General features: G+C 39.8%; 1 protein-coding gene across 5 annotated transcripts in view; it reads right to left on the bottom strand.

Moving 5' to 3' along the window:
• The window catches only part of Mgam (maltase-glucoamylase), a 154,100-nt gene that overhangs the window by 65,077 nt on the left and 65,852 nt on the right, over positions 1-23,171 (bottom strand). For 4 of the 5 annotated variants that reach the window (NM_001427451.1, XM_087655469.1, XM_087655468.1 and 1 more), the window contains 23 exon segments: positions 1,234-1,290; positions 2,160-2,244; positions 2,811-2,959; positions 3,351-3,467; positions 3,559-3,593; positions 3,711-3,844; positions 4,664-4,802; positions 5,725-5,812; positions 6,293-6,427; positions 7,059-7,121; positions 7,400-7,510; positions 7,757-7,885; positions 8,945-9,070; positions 10,124-10,236; positions 10,996-11,092; positions 11,342-11,510; positions 12,533-12,687; positions 14,468-14,668; positions 14,999-15,151; positions 17,532-17,699; positions 18,099-18,148; positions 20,637-20,725; positions 22,286-22,410. In NM_001427451.1, the coding sequence (NP_001414380.1) occupies positions 1,234-1,290; positions 2,160-2,244; positions 2,811-2,959; positions 3,351-3,467; positions 3,559-3,593; positions 3,711-3,844; positions 4,664-4,802; positions 5,725-5,812; positions 6,293-6,427; positions 7,059-7,121; positions 7,400-7,510; positions 7,757-7,885; positions 8,945-9,070; positions 10,124-10,236; positions 10,996-11,092; positions 11,342-11,510; positions 12,533-12,687; positions 14,468-14,668; positions 14,999-15,151; positions 17,532-17,699; positions 18,099-18,148; positions 20,637-20,725; positions 22,286-22,410 (2,688 nt within the window). 5 annotated transcript variants of the gene reach the window in all.

Here is a 23,171-nt window from a genome sequence, read left to right as displayed (position 1 = left end):
ACAAAGTCAAAGATGGTCTATGCTCTCAAGGCCATGTGTAGGTAGGACTAGCCTTACAATGCAGGTCCATTTTCACATCGTGTGTCCTGGGATTATAGCTACTTAATCACAGTCCAGGCCCTATATCAAACACCTCCAACATACCCAGAAGGTCTCAATGACAGGGTTTAAGGCAGTCACACTCAAACACAGGCAATATGTGAGTCAAACTGACTGTTCCCTGCTAAGAAAGCACTAGAGCATCCCCACCCTATTGGTAGAACGAACCAATAGCAAAGAATATGAAGTAGTGACTAGCTGCCCCCAGAACAGAGAGGAGGAAGAAATTCATGCCGTTATTCCTCATCCATTTTGCACTAAAACCCGCTGCAATCCACTTGGATTATAAGCCAAGTTGTTGACACATGCTCTGACTTTTGTCTGTCTGATACTTTCTTATCCTCATTCTGTGAAAAGAGGGCTTTCTTACAGGAGAGCAAAACTTTCAGCTGCACTCTTAGCTTGTACAGGCCCAGACATAAATTACAGAGAACTTCTTTTGGTTCCTCATTAGTAAGGTCATGTAAGCAGCTCAGAAATTGAAGACCTGCACCATGTGTGTCTCTATATCATTCATATATATATATATATATATATATATATATATATATACATACATATATATATATATATATCATAACTATTGATCTTTGGCAGTGACACAGAGCAATTCATAAGCATACACACTACAGACACTGACATTTTATTTATTTATTTTGTAGATCAGAAGAAAACATTTAATGAAAACGCCAGTCACTAGGCCTATATGCTAGCATTTATCCACATTGGGCCAAGTTTCCAGCTCCAGAGAGTTTGATTGTAATAAAATACAGAGAGGAAAAGATCTCTACAATTAAGGAGCTCTATGAACAAAAATGAATCTGTAGCATGATTTCAAGAATTTATTGGTGCCTCCTCACTGTAATTATATTAACACAGAGCTATAGACACCAATATAAAAAAGATTTTTACAAGTGAGGCACCAGGGATATGCTCTTTGTGTCCTTTCTGAAGGCTTTCATGAAGGGTAACTGGTCATGCTCAGAAGTTATGAAATCAGGCCACAAGCATAAAGTGGCACTCAAGACCACACAAGTTGATTTAGAGAAGTGGCACTAAGTTTGATATCTGTTGTATCTGGACATTCTGTATGCTACCACCTTCTGGAGTGTAGAAATGTAAGGAAAAACTTACCGTGTAATAATCATACCACTGGGCTTTAGGGAAATATGCAGTGACATTTCTGGCATTCTGAAATAAAAATGTGAGCAGAGGACTCAGGTATCTAAGACATAGTGACCAATATACACTGGGGAGGGGTTAAAACGATAATAAAGCTAACACATTTAGACAAAGTTACATCATCTATCTTATGGAGACAAAAATGATACTCCTTTTCCAATAACCAAAATTAGCCTATGTAAAATAGGTGCTTTCAAAATGGCCCTTGGGTTACAAAACTTCAGAGAAAAGCAATCACCATACTCTTATAGATATTTTCATCTCCTCCCTAAGAAAACAACGATGAAATGTTAACTATAGAGCAGAAGAAAATTATGTAGGCTCAAAAAGATGTGTTAATTATCTGTTCATTTTATTTAAAGTAAAACACTATAGGACAGAGCAAGTAACTCAATTTCTAGCTTTAAGACCATGTACAGAGGTAAGGAGGAAACTAACAAGTATTAATAGAGGACACAAAGGGAAGAGGTAATAATTAATTATATTTTGACCTCCAAAATTGAGAACTAATCAAAGGGGAAAAGATAAGACAATACATATGGCTGTATTGGTTCTCCAGTTAATCGTAGGTAAGAATATCAGAAAATGAGGAAACATTCCATTTCCTGCACTTTACTCTCCGTGCTTAAGCTTAGCTCACAGAAAATGATTGTATTCTTAAATAGTTGCCAAGGTTATTCCTCCTCTCAACTATCTTGTAAACCAGAATTGATAGTCTGGCCCTAAGTGCTATAAAGGCAGAAAAATTATATGTGATATTTATCTCAGACTGATCAGAAGATGCAAATGTACAGGAAGAATCCATCGATCAAGATCCCTCTCAACAAATCCATGTCACTCCAGTCATCCAACCAATTAGTGGTATCCTCAATACTCACAGGTTCCAACACAGGACTGACTAGGAAGGCTGGACCCAGCAGGAACTGTTTGTCTACGTTCCAGGTCTCCCGGTCTGCCAGAAACCTGAAAGGGAAAATGAAGGCACCAATCTGACACCTGTGTGTCCCCAGAGCAGGTCCTTGAGGGAGTGCTCCAGTTCAGATCCCAGAAATCCATCTACATCCTCTGCTTTTTATATGTCACCATTGTCCCACATGGCACGTTCTCCTAGCTTCAGAAACACATTGTCTGCTACACAGCATCTTCCATTTCCCCACTGTAAGACAAAGACGAAACTTTCCCCTGCCATCTCTCCCTGGCATGTCCACTTAGGTAATACAAGCAGGTTCTGGACAATGTCCACACAACACAATCCTATACCAAATAGTGAAGCCTCTGTAGCACCACAAAGGAAAGGAATCTTGTGCTCAGTGGTTTCCTTTCCATAGCTCAGTAAATGCCTTACACCCAACACAAGTGTTACATATGACAGGGTGTCCTGAAGAGCAATAACAATAAAGAGCTCTGCCTTGAGCATTCATACAGAAGTTGACTTATTGCCTCAGTGTGAAAAACTGTTCAGATTCACATCCACCAGACATGATAACTAAATGGGCCACCGTACGACAGGATGCATACTGGGCACTTACTCATGCAGAAGAGGCCGCACAACTGTGCTGCCCTCCTTGTGGGCTTTGTACATCAAGGTGTAGAGATATGGCAACAGGGTGTATCTGGTCTCCAGCACACTTCTGGAAATGTCCTCAAAGGTTTTATTCCAGGATACAGGGTCTTGTCTCTAAAGCAGAATGAGCAAAGAGTTTAAAGCCCACCCACAACACATAAGAATTCAAGGTCACGCAAGGCTAATTGGAACTACATATTACAACACTAAAATGCCATTTACTAAAGAAAAATATGGATGATGCTGCTAGAATAATAATAATGGACTGTGAAACAGCAGAAAAATTCGTCCAGAAAATTTTTAAAAATACTATTTTTTCATGAAGTGCAGTGGTATAGAATTTCTAACCAAAACATCACCAAAATAGTACTGAAGAATATAATTTCTGGGAAGAGGACTTAATGGCTTTGAAGATGTCTCAGGGGAAAGAAATGGCAGGAATGTTCAGAGAATCTGAGGTGGCAATTTCAGTGACATAGTATAGTTAAGGAAGGTGATATCCTACCTTGGTCCCGATGGTGTTGTGGTTCCTGGAGAAGGGGTAAAAGGCGCCCAGCTGCATCCAGCGAACACACATCTCATATTCGGCATCTTGAAAGAACCCACAGATGTCTGACCCAGTCTGAAACAACATGGGACAAAGTGAGCTCTTGGTGCTTTCTAGGAGACACTGTCATCTTCCTAGGGAGGAGGAGCATGTAAAGGACACTTACATAGGATATGCCAAAGAGGCTGAAATCCATCATGCCTGCAATGAGAGAGGCAGCAGAGTCAGGACAGGACATTCTCTGCTTCCTCGTTCCCCTTCACCAAGGATCCTACTGCCATGCCCATCTACAGAATCCCCCGTGCACAGCCTACACACCAATGATGGATTTCCCCAGCTGGTCCCAGGCAGCTGTGTTGTCTCCCAGCCAGTGTCCTCCCCAGCGTCCAGAAGAGGGGAATGTGGAGCGGGTGATGACGATCCCTCTCTCTCCTGTCACCTCCTGCACTGCTCTGGTTGGGACACAAGGAGGTATATTAGAGAAAGGATGGGAAAAGAAGGAAATTGAGCCTCTCCTCCAAAACCTTGTGCATAAAGTATGGTGGCAAATATTAACTGCATCCTTCGAGGGAAGCTGGAGAATGGATTTCAGAGGGTTCTGTTGCTGATAGGGACAATAATGACAGGAATTCCTTTCCATGCCTTTCATCATTTACAAAAATAAAAGAGAAAACAAAACAACAACAACAAAATTTCATCATGTGTTTTGAATACAGAGGTTGTCTCCAAAGCTTAGGCAATATCGGTTATGTTACTCACTCAATTCTTGGATTTCTATCTTTGAGAAGGAAACAGAAATTCCAAGTTTCCCATAAAATAATTACTATTATGCATTCAGCACAAAACATGTGGTTATTTAATAAAAGAAGCATTGACTATTATAAGAAAGTGTACAAAATGATTAAAAAACAAGCAAAAATAAAATAACAAGCATCTAAAAAGATTATTCAATTCTGAGATAAAGGGGGGAAGCTTTAGACTTCCCTTTCCTGTTTTATCTCTTCTAATTAAAGATGCTGCTTTCTACTTACACTTGGAACATTGTTGAAAGAGCTTGTATCCCCATATGTGTGGGTTTCAGTCCCACTATTTCCCACAGCTGGGATGTACACTGTTTAAATCTTTCATCTCATTTTTAACCACAAATTACAACAAAGGTATAGTTAAACTACTTTTCAGCCCATAGTATGGAAAATGAAGGAAAATTAGGGAATATAAACTCATCATCACTGTCTCCTACACATTCCATCAACAGGAGAATGGTCACTCACTCGTAGGTGGGTCTGGTCTGGGACCACCCATACAGGCTGTGTACATCATAGTGCCGCACCCGGGAGCCATCTGGAAGGATGTGCTCACTCTCCATGCACAGGGTCTTGCTGCTCAGGCCCCTGTCCCTGGCTTCCAAATCTGAGGGAAATGATGAAAGTCAGTGAACATCAGGCTTGGCTTTTTTTTTTTTTTAGGATAAATTAACTCTAAAGGTCTCTGTCTGGGGTCAAGTCCCCTTCCCAGGGTTACGAGAATAATGGTCCTCTCTGAAAAACACACTAACTGATTTTCAACATCCAAATCACTAAAGAAATGGAATGTGGCAAGAGAAGACGTTGTTGAATATTCACTATGGGGCAAGTCCTGATATAATCACATTTAAAACACTTCTCTCTGTCTCTGTCTCTCTGTCTCTGTCTCTCTGTCTCTGTCTCTCTCTCTTTCTCTCTCTCTCTCTGTGTGTGTGTGTGTGTATGTGTGTGTGTGTGTGTGTGTGTGTGTGTGTGTGTGTGTGTGTGTGATATAAAGACAGGATGTCTGCAGAGACCAGAAGAAGGCATCTGATTCTCTGGAGTAGGAGGGTTGAGTCCTATGTTAGGATGGTACTCCCTCTTAACTGTTCAACCACACTTTCAGTCCCTAAGTTTTAATGCAGCAGTTATTTCATATTTTCCTTATGTTTCTGAGAGGGGATAGATAGTAAAAAAAAACTCAATTTGGTCACACAAATCAAAAAAATATAGTATATGGAGCTAAACCATAGGTCTGCAAACCTCCAAAGACTATGGGCTCCATATATGTATATACATATATATATATATATGCAAAAAAGTTCTATAAGTTATGACAGCACAGAGACATCCTAGTCGAGTGATTTCTGGACAAATGCAAGAATTTTTTTCTAACATCTCGTATTAGATAAAATAGTGTACTTTTGTCTCATGCCCATTTAACAAAAATAATGGTGGAGAGGTGCCCTTGTTGATCAGAGTACTCCCAGGATGCTTGGCGCATCTTCTTCTAGCCATTGTGCAAGAGTGTAACGGCCCAAGGTCCTTACGTGGCATGTAGGGAGGACGGTTCAGAGTAGTGTCAGTGCAGCCGGAAGGAACTGCCCCATTCACAAAGCTGGAAGGTTCATTCATGTCCTACAAATAGCAAAATTGTGACTTATTTTTAAAGATACTTCAATCTTCTCAATTCAGGAATAGAGAAAGAGTTACACATTCAGTATCCAGCAATCTCTTCTCTGTAGATCCTGCCCAGAGAGGATAGTAATCCACCAGGGAAGAACAAGCTAGAACAGTTAACCTCAACATGACTGCCTAGGCCATCTATTTATTATGGTTCTCCCTGGGACAAAAGGAATTTTACAGAATTTCCATTAATTTTTCTTGAGCATTTAGAGCAAAGACTTCAGACAAGTTGCTTGGTGCTATATTAATGGCAGTTCTAAGTTTCATCCCATGACTGACACTTGCATATGTCTAAACTCCTATTCTGGACATTATTATGATCTCAATCAATGCCAAGGATCCACATGGTGAAGCCAATGGACACCAGCACTCATGTGCACACACACACACACACACACACACACACACACACACACAGACAGACACACTTACAATCCACAGGCCATCAAACTTCAAGCTCTTTGCAGGATCCTGTGAGTTGCTGTGGAGTTCTTTAATCTCATTCTTCCACCAGAGGGCAGTTGAATTACGGAAAAAGTCTGGGAAGGCCACATAAGCTCGGTATTGCTGCCAGAGTAGAATACAATGTATTTATTGTCAATGAGTACATTATGCAGGACGTAAGCACTCACTAAACTGAACTCAATGAATTCTTATACTTCCACAGCTATACATCTGAATAGAACCTGTGAAATAAAAATTTTGTGACTCATTAAAAAATATTGAGAGTCAAGAGGTATAAGCACAAACGAATGCCATCCCAGTATTTGGAGTCATTCTCATTGTATGGAAAGGATGAGTAAAGGGAAAATGAGCTTTGGATTGTTAAAACCAAACGATCTTCTAATGTGTCTAGACTCTTTTTTTTTATTAACTTGAGTATTTCTTATTTACATTTCGAAGGTTATTTCCTTTCCCAGTTTCTGGGCCAACATCCCCCTAACACCTCCCCCTCCCCTTCTTTAGTCTAGACTATTTCTTCTCCTCGCCCTCCCACCCTTAGAAATTTCTAGTCCTACTGACACATTGCCTTCTCTCAGGGAGCATAGCCCATACTCTCCTACCCATTTACCAGGGTTCCTAAGTTATTCTTCCTCCAGTGTCTCTGTCCTAAGTATATACACATCTAGTATCCTAGCTATGGCTTCACCTTCCTGGCAACCCTGACTACATCCAGCCTCCACAAAGGGCATTTTACCTGCACTTGACTGTCCCAGTCTAGAGACGGGTCCACAGTGATATTAGGGTAATCAGGCCAGACCTATGAAGAGAAAAGATTTAACAGCAATATACTGGACATGATAAATAATGTCTTAAAGAACTATAAGTGATGTATCACAGTAGTTGGGTAGGATTGCTCTAAAAAAAGAATGGGTTCCACAAACACCTTAAGAATATCTACAAATATACACAGGGAAGAAAATGAGAACCACAAGATCTGAAACCAAACACAAAAGACACAAAATCAAAATTCTAGGAAAACACTAATAGTGACTGCGGGCCAGGGTGAGTCTTGCTGGATCACCCTACAACCCATACCTTTCCCCAGACAATGCCTCCATTATTGGGATAGCTGATGAAGACGTCATTCTCCACTCCCCTGGTGAAGGCAGGATAGGGCTCTGTCTCATTGCCAGAAATAGCTGGATCCTGCAGTCAGAGCACAGAGCAAGCAGGAAAATTAAGACAGAAAATTAAAAGGAGATATGGTGGTAAATAGAAAGTCTCCATGTCAAGTTGTGCAAGGGATTTTCTTTGACTCTCCCAAAATATATTTATATTAATCACATATGTATTTCTCTCCTAGAACAGGAAAGGACAGATGCCCTAAGGTGACATCCACACTAGTCCATTCTCTGTCCCATTCACAGCTCAAACATTCACACAAGAACTAACCAGAATGAGGATGACCCGCATCCCATTGTCCTTCATGCGATTGATCAGGTCTGGAAACCCAGAGAACTTAGGGCTGAGCTTGAAGTCCAGCTGCCTCTCCATGTAGTCAATGTCTGAGTACTGCACATCCTGGGATGACACAAGGAAGAGAGGCTGATGGTGGAGACAGTCCAGCCTCCAGGGCTTTGATTCTGAACATTTCAAACCTGACCTATCCTATATTGTACTGTAAATATGGATTCTAGGATAATCAATGACTCTTTTTTCATATCAAGAATGGAAAAGATTACTAACAATAACAACAAATAGATTTTAGATGCCTGTGTTTGTCTGAGAGGGTTACAGAAAAAGTAAACAGTGTAAAAGAAACTTTTTTTGAAAACAGAACATGTCAGATATGAGTGTAGTGATGTGGCCCTGGAAGCTACCATTGAAATCAGTGGTTCTATTTCAGGGAAAATACGGTTAGCTATCCAGTCCTGATACAGCATGAACTGTAAAGTTACTACATGGTGATGCAAAACAAAACAGGGAGTTAGCATATAATAATAGCCAGTGTTCAGAGCAATCAGAGTTCTTGATATATGACATACTAAAGTCAGCACTTCAGGTCTGTTGAACAATATTTACAAATAAAAACAAAAGTAAAATTCAATAAGTTGTGACAATCTACAGAATTGCTAAAAGCGTTGGACCTCAAGTCCTCAAATGAAAAAGGTAGGTTCAGTGTTTTCTCCTATAAACTCAATATTCGTCTACTGCATTCAGGAAGCAACAGTTCAGAAGAAGCAAATCAAATGATTTGCTCATTGCTCTACCAGTTTTAAAACTGAAGAAAAACCTATCCATTAATGGCTGGATGAGTTTAGGTCAATATTTTTTAGACCTAATCAACATTAGTAAAATATCTTAATCTTATGAAGAATATTAAGAGTGGATGTCTTGAAGTCAAGCTTTACAAAAGTGATTAGAAACATGTTACAGCAGAAACTGCATTGCTTCAGCCTTAGCTCTTCCCCGTCAGACTGAGCCATGAGTGCACTAAAAAGGTATTTTGGTGGAGGCAGACTCATTGTGACATGTGGTAAAGCAGTGTGTCATTGCAGAACTCATCCAACACATTGTAATATAGAGATATTTGAGTTGACTACAAGGTTGAAGAAACCATAAACTATGACATGTACGTACATAGGGGATCTGCTTAGCCACCATCTCATCATACAGGTTGGCAATCTCAGTATCATTCTCATATCCATAGCGACACAGCTGGAATCCCAGGGACCAATAAGGTACCATCACAGGCCGACCAATCAACTAGAAAACAGAAGAAGATGCACAATGAAGGTTGTACCTAAAGTAGAAAAGTGTTTTGTCCAAAGCTACACAATCTAATAATTTTTATCCAGAAAGAGGAAGATCCCTTTCCCTTAAGAAAAAACTCTTTAGAGCCTGGAGTTTTTCTTTATATTTCTTTCTAATTCCTACATGGCTCATTTAGGAATAAAACAAGACACATGTGGCCAGGTCCAGAGTATTAATATCAGACACTACTAGATTATGAAATTGGACAAAACGAAGTTATTTTGATGTTCGCTTCATAATAGTCAAATGTGAATTATTGGTAGGATTTGTCTCATAGTATCATTATAAAGAATGAATTATATATGACATGATCTTACAGACAGACATGTATGTGGTAAGAGTTTTGCACTTTTGTTTGCTCATTACTGTATAATCAATGTCACACCACTCCCTGCCATCATGTGTCAATACCTATATCACCACTCCTCTCATGACCATTAAAAATACCTAAAACACTATAACCATCATCACCATCAATTCTGCCAACATTTCCACATTCCACCCATCACTATCATAACACTGACAACAGCCGTTCTCAGCAGCATCACCCCTACACCACCATTGTAATTTCCAACATCACTTTTAATCCAGTCCTATCATCATCCACTTCATCTCCAACAACTGCACCATCACAATCACTACTTCTATCAGCCAGACTACTAGATATAGCAATACTACTACCACTTCTATCAAGATTACCATCCCTTCCTGCCGTAAATATCATCACCACCCCAACCATCTACAACACTATCACTAGCCTTACAAGAATGTCTATATAAAAATTCATTTTTTCTTCTATATTAAGAAGGCATAAATTCAACGGCTATAGGGATGAATATCTTTGCTCTTTATTATAATATACTCTTGCCTCAGAGAAAACCAACCATTATGGTACTTATGTGACCATTTCACTAGTGGATGCACGCCCTGGAATGATAAATGTGCTGAATAAAATGGGATCTGGCGTAAGGAAGGTACTGCAGAACCAAATTAATTCCTTCCTACCTCTGTGTATTGTTGAGTAACAATCTCTGGAGTTGGGCCCAAGAAGACATAAAAGTCCAGAATGCCCCCTGTGGTTCGGTATGTCAGGGCAGGCATGGGCTGGAAGGTTACATCTGAAAAGACAAAAAACAAACAGTCGAATAAAAAAAGACAGTGTATATTCATCATCTCATATTGTGGAAGAATCAGGCCTCTAATCCTCACTAACTTTTTCTTCTACTGAAGTGTACTGACTACATGTACGCTGCTGTTGACCCACACAAAAGAAGAAGCTAAACGAAAGTCCTCCAACCATGTAAGCATGCTTCCCTTCTGGGGTATCCTGCCATGCTACTATGTTTTTGAAAATTTATCAAATTTATCAATTTGATTATTATAAGCTTTGTAACGCAATAGTTAGGATTCATAAACAGTGCTAAAAACAATGTAGTGAGCATCAGTATATATTTCCTGTAAAGTTCCCAGTGATGACATTTTTGTATGAATAGTGTATGTTGGAAAAACTACTGTTGACAAAAAGTTGGTTAATTCCACTAAATATTGGACTCATATTGCGTCAGCTTTGCATACATTTTTTACAGATTCTTGGCTATTTACCATTTTTAAATGTATCACACAAATTATCTACACAACCCCAAACTCCTAACATGACTGTTCTGCCTCACAGCTTCAAATTAATTCAGTGTATGTAACTGGCTTCATGAACTGATCAAAAATGTTAGGAACGTACTCAATTCGGTTGTATCTCTGTGGTTATTACAAAAAAAATAGTATTCCATGAGAGGCTTATCAAATGCAGCCAGATCAACTGCATTATAACATTATATAAGAGAAACAAGCACACATAACAACAGATGAAGGCATCATCCTACCCATGGCATTGCTGTTCATCAAGAGGACTCCATGGGCATTGCCATCCTCCTCCAGCCCCATGTAGTAAGGGTGGACACCATAGGAATTCTTCTTGTACTGAGAGTAAAGAGGAGAAAACAAAAGAGTTTAGGAAAACTGGTCCCAGAGAAAGAACCAAAAATCACATCCTTAGTTGTGTCCATCTCTCTTAGGAAAATGAGTTTAAAACATGAGAAATACGTCACATGAAAATCACCCACTTATCTAATAGCAGAAGGTAACTGTCTGGTGAAGCTAGAGAAGAAGAAGCACAAGACACACAGAGTGGATGGAGGGGACAAAACATGGACCACACTCTGTCCTTACCCCTGGGGGCTCATCCCTGGAAAACATGCCCCATGTATGCCAGTTCATGTCTATCTTGAAGGTTGTGTGCTCAGTTTCCCCAAATCCATAGATGTATGTGGAGGGCAGGCGGGTGGAGATGCGGATGAACATGTCATTGAAGGTGAAACCAAGGAGCTGAGAGTCCCAGCTGCAAAAGGAAAAGGAACATTTGCAAAAGAAAATCAGCTTCCTAGTGGTTTCCATCCACTGCATTTGGAAGGACCACAGAACCTTCTCTTTTAATCCACCAATTCTAGAGCCTCTCCCCAACAGAATATGCACTAGACACATTCATTCCTGAGTCACCGTTAATTGTACTCCTCCACTGTGTCTGTGCTTCCCTTCACTGTTAGGCACAGTAGAAAGTAAAATCAGTTCATCACATTCTCACTCGATACTCCCCATACCATCCCTTCTGCTCTTCACTCCTGATGGCCCACTTTGTACATGGATCCAGACCTAGGATATGAGAACCTGATACAACCTCATACTCTTCTTCTGCTCCCTGCTTACTTCTCATGAGACACTCTGGAGAGTGGGGGTGGAGACGTCAAGGCTGATCCTGTTCTAAAGCCCATTTCCTATCCAGGCATTGACTCCCATCTTCATCCACTTAGTCATCTCAATGAAATCTCTCTTGAAACTGATAAATATCATCAGCTTATGGCGTATATAATGAATACACACATATATGGAACTGCCTTAGTAATTGCTCTTAGAATACTAAAGATTTCCTCTAAAAACAGAGCACACGTCCTTAGATGTGGAGGATAGAATGAGATACTCCCCATACTTCCATGTATTTGAATATTTGGTCCCAGCGGGGCACTCTTTTTTTTTTTTTTTTTTTTTTTTTTTGATGAACTCTCAATTTTTTTGCTGACATGTTTGCCTGCTTCTACTTGACATCATAGAGTCTGACTCTTAGAAGCCATGAATGCAAATAAACTTTTCCCCAAGTTCTCTCAGACATGTTTTCTTTTTGTTTTCTGTTTGTTTGTATGTTTTTATTTTGTTTTGTTTTTATCACAACCATAGGAATTAACTGATTCATCATGGATCTGAACATAGGCAGTAGATGCTTGGAACCAGGATGTCTTCAAGGACAATGGAGCTGGTGAGGAATATTTAGAAGAGCAGTAACACAGACTCAGACCAGGAACCACTTACATTACAGTGCCTGTGCTATTTCGGCGAATTTGAAGCCCAAATGGATTCTCCTTGATGAAGACATCATACAGACGGCCTTCAGGGGTGCTCGATGGAGCACTGGGGGTGTTCAGAGGGACTGGAACTTCATAACGACTGCGGTTGGGATCATAGATCTAGAACAGAGGAAAACATTTTATGTACAGATAAATGTCTGCCATTACATGGTATTATAAGATTTTGAATTCCTACCAAACAACATTTTAGAGGATTGAAACTCCAGATAGCCTAAGAACACTTAACAGATCACTGCATAACATATAAACCAGTCAAAGCATGACATTAATTGTGTCAACAATCACAGTTATCTGTCATTTCACGACACTTGCACAAGTGTAGCACTTTAGAGATGAGTGACTCAGCACACTCTTAGCATGTTTGACAGAGACGGGATGTTGTCAGGTTTCACCTCTCAATCTTTACAACCCAGGGCTTAATCAACATAACATAGAGCATTGTCTAATTAATGGCTTAATCTAGATTCAGGTCTCATTATTATGGGCTCTAGAACCTTTGTTCATCCATTTCAACATTGTGGTTAGCATCAAAACTTCAATCTGAAATTGGTGTGGGATTTATAAACCTGATATATTGTTTTGTATATGAATGGACAGGAACTTAAAGTATGAAATTTGAAAATCTATTTGATTTCAAAAATTTCCGCTAAAATGAAATATAAGCTAAGTAATTAACGACCCATGTTTTACTGTTGGTTCAATAATAATTTATGAGGATAGGAACTAAATTGGCCAAGGATATTATCGTGAAACACTCATGAATCATGGAAAATAGTGGAGAACAACTCTGCATGGTTGAAGGATATGAGCTAAAAAAATCTTTGGAAATAAAAGTGTTTTGTGATTACAGAGAAGAAAATTTTGGGCATTAAGGTGATTGCATGGAAGAAATACAGGGTGAATCTTACAAGCTTTGTCACAGTAAACCAAGCACAAAACTGGGAGCAAAGACGTCTGATAAAGGAACAACAAAAGCAAAGACTCAAAGTGTAAACACGGACTGAGAAAGACATCAGCATGGTGGAGAGAACAACTGTAGAGCTAAATGGTTAGTGGGAAGGAGTTGAGGCTGCACACCCATCAACTTCGTTCTGATGAGGTCACACACATAAAACAAACCAGCGTAAAAGACATAGAGCTCAAACCAGGTTGGATCTCAGATTCTGAGGACTTCTCTCTGCCCTGATCACTGACTTGTACTCTCACAGCACAATGTGATGCCTCACTCTGTACCAACCTGTGTGGGATTCCAGTACCACCATGGGGGAAGACAAAACCCTATCTAGATGCAGCTCACAATTTAATAAACAAATTACCAACCAGATAGCTACTCAATCCCCACTCCCTTGTTTTAATTAAACCATGGAAGAAAAAGCAATCACTTTCATGATGTCTCCAATTGTTTTATTCAAAATCACACTACTCCTTTTATATTGTCAATAACATCTGCTCAGTTTTCTCATTCCAGTTAACATAGTGATTCCTTGGGCATGTCCCACTTCTAGTCCATAGAAATGACCAAGATCGTCTCAAGGTCTCAAACACATCCACTCTAGCCCCTCTCTTTTCTTATTCCAGAACAAACTCAGCCATAACTATCCTATCTTTATAGTAGCCTTAACTGCTTCCTCTCCACGTGTTCTATCACAATTTTCCTTAGGTACAGTGATTTTCAAATTACAATTCGAATTTCAATTACAATTTGAAATTAGGAGAGGTCTCTCTACTGCATCAGATATCTAACTGATCTCACACCACTTGAATGATGCTCTAAAGTATTTTGATATGAAATTAAACATTTCTGTCAGAATTTTGGTAGCACAAAGTAGCAAAGAGTACTGAAACTGGAGAGGCCCTGTCCACTCCTGATAGCACGTACCTTAAACTGCAGCATTTGGTCCTTGTGGTAGGTCACTTTCAGTTGCAGTTGATTCACGGGTGTAGAGGGGAAGGCATTGCTATAAGGTGAAGCCTTCAAGGAAATGTCAGCTGTGGCCCCATGGGAGTCATACTGAATATTGCTGACTGAGTACAGCTCATTAGCAAAGTAGCAATGAGGGACCCCAGGAGTGTTGGAAACCTGGAAAGAAAGTCAGTATCCTAGATCAGCAGGGATATGGACTTATCAAAGAGAGTGAGAAGAGACAAGTTATCTGGAGAGAAAGTCATAGGTACATTTGTTCATATCTATAACATTTAAGTAACCATGAATTCAAATTCCTGCTCAGCTGGAGAGAGTAGAATATTAAATAACCCCACTCTTACCCACTCCACTCCTCAAAGTAAATGACGTTTATATAGAGTCTTTCTATAGATTTTAGTAAATCCATGGTTATAGGGCTGTGATAAAGACATTGTAGACTACATTTCAAGGGTGTCCAGTTTACATAAACATCTTCAGCATGATTACCTCCCAGATGCAGCCACGAGCAGTGCAGTTTGCCTCAGAAACACCATGCTCATCTGGATAGCAATCTATCCTTTCCACGTCCTTTGAGTAGATGTCCCACTCAACTGTATATGCTTCTCCCAGCACAAGATGGATATTTGTGATGGTAGCAACCTGAAAGAATGGAAATTCATCATCAGGACAAAAGTCCTACAAGACCCGAAACTTTGTATGGGAAAAAAAGTTATTCTTAGTCTTTCCTTATGCCCGGTTTTAATATTTTAAACAACACACCACAGCATATGAGGGCACAAGTGCATATGTGCTTAGGCTATAGTCAGTGGCAAAGGAAAATACAACTGTTCTATGAAAACTTTCTAAATTACATTGTCGAAAAAGAAAGACTAAGGAAAATCTGTTATGTTCAAACTTTTTCATTCCCTCCATGGACCACTTGGCCACCATTTATTTTGTCAGAAATATTTTCTCCTCTTTTTTTCCAAATTAAGTTATTATTTCCTGTTCATTACCTCACCATATCATGCTCCTCTTTGGTGTGGAGTGCCTCGATTTTAGGGCATCTATGTAATGTTAATTGGACTATAGTACAAATGTTTTCTGGAATCTTACAAAAATTACCTCAAATTTTATCTCAGATATACCAATTAGTGTAAGAAAGGGGAAATGAGAAATATCACATATAAACTTCCATTTCCAACATCCTAAGCCTGGACTGGAGACTGAGTCCGTTAATGTCATTCTAATAACTCAACTTTTTCAGGACAAATACCCTCTGGGAAACAAGGCCATTCCTGGAATACATGTGCCTTTCTCTGTATTTTAGTTTAAAATAAGAGATACTTTGAATTAATGACTGAGAATTTACTGACTGTAACATATGCCTGGCCGGAAAAGTCAATTTGTGTTCATTTGCTGGGGCCAGGATGTCAATCTTGATAGAAGGCCCTTCCCCTTCTATCTTATCACTGTTGTTTCTTCCTTTTCTATGCTTATATGTTTTTCATTTTTTTGCTACAATAGGGCATTGTGACTGGATCCATTCAGCCCATTTCAACACAGTAAGAAAATAGACCTAACCTACATAAAGTTCAAGTACTGAATCACTGACACCAAATTTTGAACTTTGAAATTTTAATTACAAAATTACTTCCAATTTTTCTGGATCAGAATTCTTGTCACGTCAACCTCATGAATCTGATATGGTTTAATGTATATGGCTGAATATGTCTGCATTATGTGTGTGCAGTGGCTGCAGGTGCCAGATGTGGCTTTGATCCTGTGGAACTGGAGTTACAGATGCTTGGGAGATGGCATTTGGGTGATGAAAATCAAACCAGGACCTCAGGGAGAGCAGCCAGGGCTATTAACTGCTGAGTCATCTCTCCATATCCATAAAATTCTATCATTCAAGGTGGTGTTCCATTCATGCCTTCTCCAGAAAGCTGCCCTCAACTACTACTGAGATTGGACATCAATTCAGATCAAAGCAGATATTTTACCAATTTGGTTTAGACTCCTTCTTAATATGTTCATACATCTTCATTTATGTTCATTGTATGTCTGACCCTTCTGACTCAAACAATAGAGTTCCTTTGAAGATATCTTAAATATCTTATTTTCTGTCATACATAAATCATATTTTCACATATGTATCTTTCTACTATCTTACACTTTGACATAAATACAAACAACCATATAATCCTTTATATGCAACTTAGTAAAATATATACACTCTTTATGTATTGTCATAATAAAATGTCAAATGTGGTCAATATGCAATGTAATTAAATTTCTCGGTTGACCGGTTAACCCAAATTTAAAAGATCCTCAAAACAGTATTGATTCAGCACTCTGGTTCCATGAGGAACCTCCGAAGAATTCATCAGAATTGACTTGGGAAAAGTTTCTCACACTACTGAGAAAGTAGAAGAATAGAAGACAAGTCATACAGAAACAGTAGATCCCAGGAGAATATAATTTCTAATCAACACCATCAAATGTTTATTTATAAAATATTCTTGAAGATGTCTATGATAAGAGACATATCATAAGGAAAGGAAAGGAACAGTAAAAGTTAAATAAATAAAAGTCCTGTAAATTCTTATTCATGATCTCTCTCTCCCTCTCTCTCTGTCTCTGTCTCTCTCTCTCTGTCTCTCTCTCTCTCTCTCTCTCTCTCTCTCTCTCTCTCTCTCTCTCTCTCTCTCTCTCTCTCTCTCTCTCCCTTTCCCTCTCCCTCTCACTTCACCTTAGACCACAAGATATCAAACTTTTACAGAGTCCTTTCCTTGGATCCTTCCCCCACACCCAGTTAGAGAAAACCAAACACAAAGCAAGCAGATAAGGATGGGAAAATCTGAAGGCCTGTTGACTCCAACATCTCTGTTTTTATCTTCCTTCTCCAATGCTCTAACCTCCTCATCTGGCTTCAGATGTGCTCTGGTCCTTCAGCAACCCATGTGATCTTAGCAAGAAGTAACATCATAACCTCATGGATGCTTGTGGAAAGCCTCCTCACAAAAGAAATTCTTACCTTCAGGTTTGAATTATAATTGACTTGAGGAGACATTTGAAGGAGAACCCCATTCTGTTTCACTTTAACATTGCGGATTTCCTGTGTCCCAAAGATTTTAATTTCCTGGAATTCCAGGTTATTGGGATCCTTGTAGTTTGGACTTGAAATTGTCACATCCAAACGGTTCTGGAACACACCAAGCATACTTATGAACAAATTATGCAAACATAGATTTCCAAGGCCTTCCAACACTCCATGCTAGACCATGTCCTTGAGCTGCTCTGAAAGCCTCTCAATTTCCCTGCTGCTGCATGCTGATGGGGAGGCAAACTTATTTTCATATTCCAATGGAGAGAGTAGGGGGACTCTCGGACCTTTTAGAGAATCGCCCTTTACAGTAATAGCAGCTTTGCTTCATTATCACTGTTGCCTCTTATTGATGACAAAGCTGGTATAATAACTATGAATTAAGTCATAAACAGCAATATTTACCTCTGGTAAAAAGTGAAAATTAAATGAGAAATACAGATCATACATAGTCATATTCACACGTATCCCACGGATTCTTCCCAGTGTGCTACTCACTTGGGTAACAGAAAATTCACTGAAAAGGTAAATGTTTTTGGCCACAGTGTCTGAAAGAACAAAGAGATGTCAAATTGTCTTGATGACCTCAGAAGACAAGTTTCATCTTATTTTCCTTAAAACTGATTCCTCAATATTTTCCTAACTGACGAGCACTTTGCCAGATCTATGCATCACACTTCTTTCCTCTTCATCCATAGACACATTGGATGCTTCTCAATCTTTGCTAGATGATACCCCAGTAGTATGAATAGCCAAGTATCTGTGACACACTGTTTTCTTTTTTCTTTTTTTGGGGGTGGTATATACCTAGACATGGGACTTCTAGGCTACATAGCAATTGCATTTTCATTGTGTGAAGTGTTTGCTTTGTACTTCTCAATAGCTATATAAACTTATTTTATGAATTCTTTCCTTTGTTTCTGTAGGCATATTTAAAATCAAAATAGCATGACCATTGTGAAAGAAACTTTACCCTGTATTCCCTCGTAAGAGTTTAGAGTACATATGTATATGTACATATATGTATATATATACACATATTTGTTTATATGATATATATGTATATATGATATTTATGAATGAAACTGGACATGAACAAATGAAATCATAGGACTCTCTAATGGCTGACAAACACTTAAAGAAATGTTCAAGATCGTTAGTCATCAGGGAAATGCAAATCTAAACAACTCTGATCATTTACATTGTACACGTATTATATATCAGAATGGCAAAGATTAAAAAAAAATCACACATGATAGCACATACTGGAGAGGATGTGGAGCAATGGGAACACTCCTCCATGACTGGGGCAAAATTTGCAAGTACAATGGAAATTAAGTTGTAATCTCTCAGAAAAAATGGAAATAGTTCACGCAAAAACCCAGCTATGTAAATCCTGAGCATATACACAAAAAACACCTCACTATACCACAAGGAGACTTGCTCAACTATGTTCATAACAGCTTTATTCATAATAGTCAGAAACTGGAAAGAACCTAGATCTCCCTCAACTGAAGAATGGATAAAGAAAATGTGGGGTATACTTAAACAATAGAACACTGTTCAGCTACTAAAAACAATGTAATCATGAAATTTACAGGCAAATGTATGGAACAAGAAAAATACTATCTTGAATGAGGTAACACAGACACAGAAAGGCACGCATTGTATGTACTCATTTATACATTAACATTAGTCATAAAAGACATGATAACGATGCTATAATCCATCGACATCAAGACATTAAGTAATAAGGAGGGCACAAGAGAGGATGCTTGAATTTCACTCAGAAAGGAAATATTAAATACATTGCAGGTAGAAGGAGGGAAGGAACTAGGTGGACTGTGTGGTAAGGAATTCAAAAGTGATGGTGATCAGATATGGGGGGAGCAGGGGAACAGGGAGAGCGAACAGATGTCAGTGAGGGGCATTTTTGGGGCTAGCCTCGGATCTGGAATCTGGGCAGCTTCTGGGAGTCTATTAGGGTGACACTAGCTGAGACTCCTAGCAGCTGGGGTTATAGAAACCTCCTATAATCAGGGAGGACTTCCAGTGGAGGAAAGGGAATAGCAACCACCCACAAACCTTCAACCCAAAATTTGTCCCGCCTACAGGATGTGCAGGAGTAAGGTGGTGTAGAGACAGGGGAATGACGCTCCCAACCTGAGACTCATCCCATGTGAAAAAGCCAACCACTGAGCTATTATTGATATTCTGCTGGTTTGCAGACAGGAACCTAGGATAACTGTCTGCTTGGAAGCTTCATCCAGCAGTTGAGGAAAAGAGATGCTGAGAACCACAACTAAATAACAATTGGAGCTCAGGGAGTCTTGGAAAAGAGTGGCGGGATAGGATTGAGTCAGAAGGGACAGAGACACCCCAAGAAGACCTGCAGAGTCAACCAACCTGGGTCCATGGTGACTCCTAGATACAACAACCAACCAAAAAGCATTCAGGGGCTGGACTTAGCCCCTACACTTTTGTAGCAGACATGGAGCTTGATCTTTGTTTGCATCACCCAACAATTGGAGCAGGGTCCTCTGTAGTGCTGTTGCCTGTCATTTTATCTCCCTCCCCTAGCTGGACAACCTTGCCTGGTCTCAATAGGTAAGGATGTGTTTAGTCCTATCAGGACAAGATGTCCCAGGGTGGTATGGGACTCAAGGGTGGCTTTCACGTCTCTGAAGATAATGGGAGTAGATAAAAGGGGAAGATATTTTGAGAGTCATAGAGGGAGGAGAAGAGGGAGGTGGGCTTCAAACAAACTGTAAAGTAAATACATTAATTAATGGAAGAAATTTTATGTTAAGTCTGTTTTGTTTTTTTCCTTTCAAAATACCCAGTATAGTGAAACAACAAACATGTCTATCAGCAAATGGATGGAAATTATACAGTGCATGTAGGCAACACTGTAGACATTAGTATTAGAAAAGAAGGAAGTTCTTCATTGTGAGAGCAGAAATTAATCTGAATCATATGGCACTAGGAGAAATCTAGTGTAGGTCTGCCAAGGTCACACCCTCTCAAGGTACTCACCCTTTGACTGCCCATCATCCCAGAACAGCTCTCCTCTTGCTTCTTTATTCTCATCCAGAGCAATGAGGAGACCAAGAGGTTTCTTCCGACTGTGGGAACCAAGATTTACACATGAAACAAATCCTTAGAGGTCAAAGGATTTGGGGAAAGGTTGGCACCAAATTTCAAATTGATAAAAGGACTAGTCACAGATGACTCCTTTCTTTAAGAGACAGAGGCAAGAATTCTAAAAGACACTTTGTCCAGTATTGTTGTCACAAGGTAGATATATCCTGAACGTCAACAACAAATATCCAGACAGGAAACCAACGTGTGAGTATCACAATCACTACATTAGCTATGATGAATTCTATGGCTACATTGACATACAGAACACAGACTGTGAGAAGAGGAAAAAGTCTCAGACAGAGATGCTGTGGCATTGTTATATGAGAAAGTGTCTCCTCTCACAATCCAGAGTTACCATTATATAGGTAAGCCACATTTTATCTGTTTCTGAGTAAAAAAATTTCTTAGCAGAGAAAGTATATTTAGTATACAGCAGCTGATATAGTCCTTTTCTTATGGTCTCTTCACTAATGAAGAATTTCAGATTTCAAGGATGAGGAAAAATTAAACTTCCATTTGCAAGGTAAATTGATATGAGTATACAAAATAGCCTCACACTGAAAAGAGAAGGAAAAACAAATCAGCATTGGATTACACAGCTGTTTTTTAAAGTCTGCAACTTGAATAATCAAAGCAATGATGGGTATTCAAAGAAATATATATGTGTGATATATTTTTCATATATATGGCATCAGTGTAAAACTTGTTGGTAGAAGTTTAGGCTATAGTTTTGCACCAAAATCTTATAAACCCAAAGTGATATACTAGACACTTGAGTCTGTACTCTTGAACCCTTATTTTGAATCACAACCAAGACAGGGCTCAGTGTGGTGGAGGTAAAGGTGAGAAACTAAAATGTTAGAAGGACAGAGCAGGAATGCTAATCCAAAAAGGAGAACTAGCGTGACATAAGCAGTGAGCACTGGATGGACACTCAAAGCAAAGCAGGAGAGGAACCAACCAAATGCAGTCTCCTCAAGATGGGAAGTTTCAGAACTAAAATTGCAACAGCCTTCAGAAAAACTGGGAGGCTGACCACCATCAGAGCTGTCAGAGTCCTGAAAACTGAAAGGATTTAAAGTGAAACAGGGAAGAACTCCTCTCAAAATCAACCGGGGTATATCTCACAGTCTCTCAAAATGACAAGAAAAACCTAAGGACAGAAGGTGACCATTCACCTGCATGCATGCCCAAACATATGCACAGGTGTACACACACACACACACACACACACACACACACACACACACACACACACACACAGGCACATCGGAGGAGAGAGAGATACACAGACAGAGGCGGAGACAGAGACAGAGAGTTAAAGGGTGGCAGGACCATCCTCATCGTACTCTACTTGCGCACGACCAGTCAGCAGATGTAGATGAAATGCCCAGTTGTGGAAAGCAAAATACACATAGAGCAGAAAAGAGCATGTTCAGAAAACTTTGACCTTGAGACTCATGCTTGATGTAAATGTGGCTTTTCATCACAAAGCAATGAGCTCACCAGTGTGTAAACAGAGCCCTAGTGCCAACACTCACCTTAAGTTGGTGTTCAGGGCAGGTTGTTGCCATGGCAAGATGTAACCCCCTCGGACATGAAGATTAATGTGCTCAAGAGGGGCTGGCAGGGTCCTCCACTCTCCTGTTGAATTAATATCTGCACCCTGTAGCAGGGGGAGAGATGATGAGGGAAATAACACACACCTCCCTAAACACCCCACCCAAGCAGACACTGCACAAGCCAACTGATCACCACAGTTCAACAAAGGTCGTAATCATACTGTGTTCCCCTCTGCTGTGTTGAAGCTGCAGCATTTAAAGTTTAAGATCCTATGATATAGGAAGTCCATAGGAAGATCAACTGAGTCAACTAACACGGACACCTTGGAGCTCTCAGAGAATGAACCAGAAATCAACGAGCATATATGGGCTTCACCAAGGCTCCTGGCACATCTGTAGCAGGTGTGCAGCACAGTTTCCATGTGGGTCACCACAACAACTGGAACAGGGACTGTCCCTTAAGCTGTAGTCTGACTGGAACCTGCTCCCCAGTAGGGTTACCTTGTCTCTCTCAGGGGGAGAGAATGAGCCTAATCCTGCATAGACTTAGTGTGCCAGGGTACCAACTTATACTGGGTTTGTCACCTCTCATAGTAGAAGAAGAGAAGTGGAAAGGGGAGGAGGAAGAAAGGGCCTCTGTGAGGGCAGGATCAGGAGTGGGGAAAAGCTTTTGGTATGTATATAAATAAGGTCCTGTGGTAATGCCTATCCTCGAGGAGACAGAGGGAAAGGGGAAAAGTTACAACATACTTGAGGAGATCTTCTTTTGGATCCCCACCATTCTTACTCTACATCCTATGTTCAAAGTTAGGGAGGTGACCTTGCAACTTGGACCCTGAAACACTCTCTTCAGGGATTAATCTAA

Source organism: Rattus norvegicus, chromosome 4 (assembly GCF_021556685.1).
Source record: "Rattus norvegicus strain SHRSP/BbbUtx chromosome 4, alternate assembly SHRSP_T2T, whole genome shotgun sequence".
NCBI lineage: Eukaryota > Metazoa > Chordata > Mammalia > Rodentia > Muridae > Rattus > Rattus norvegicus.
The sequence above is the reverse complement of the archived record's forward strand: the minus strand, read 5'-3'. Positions and strand labels throughout refer to the sequence as shown.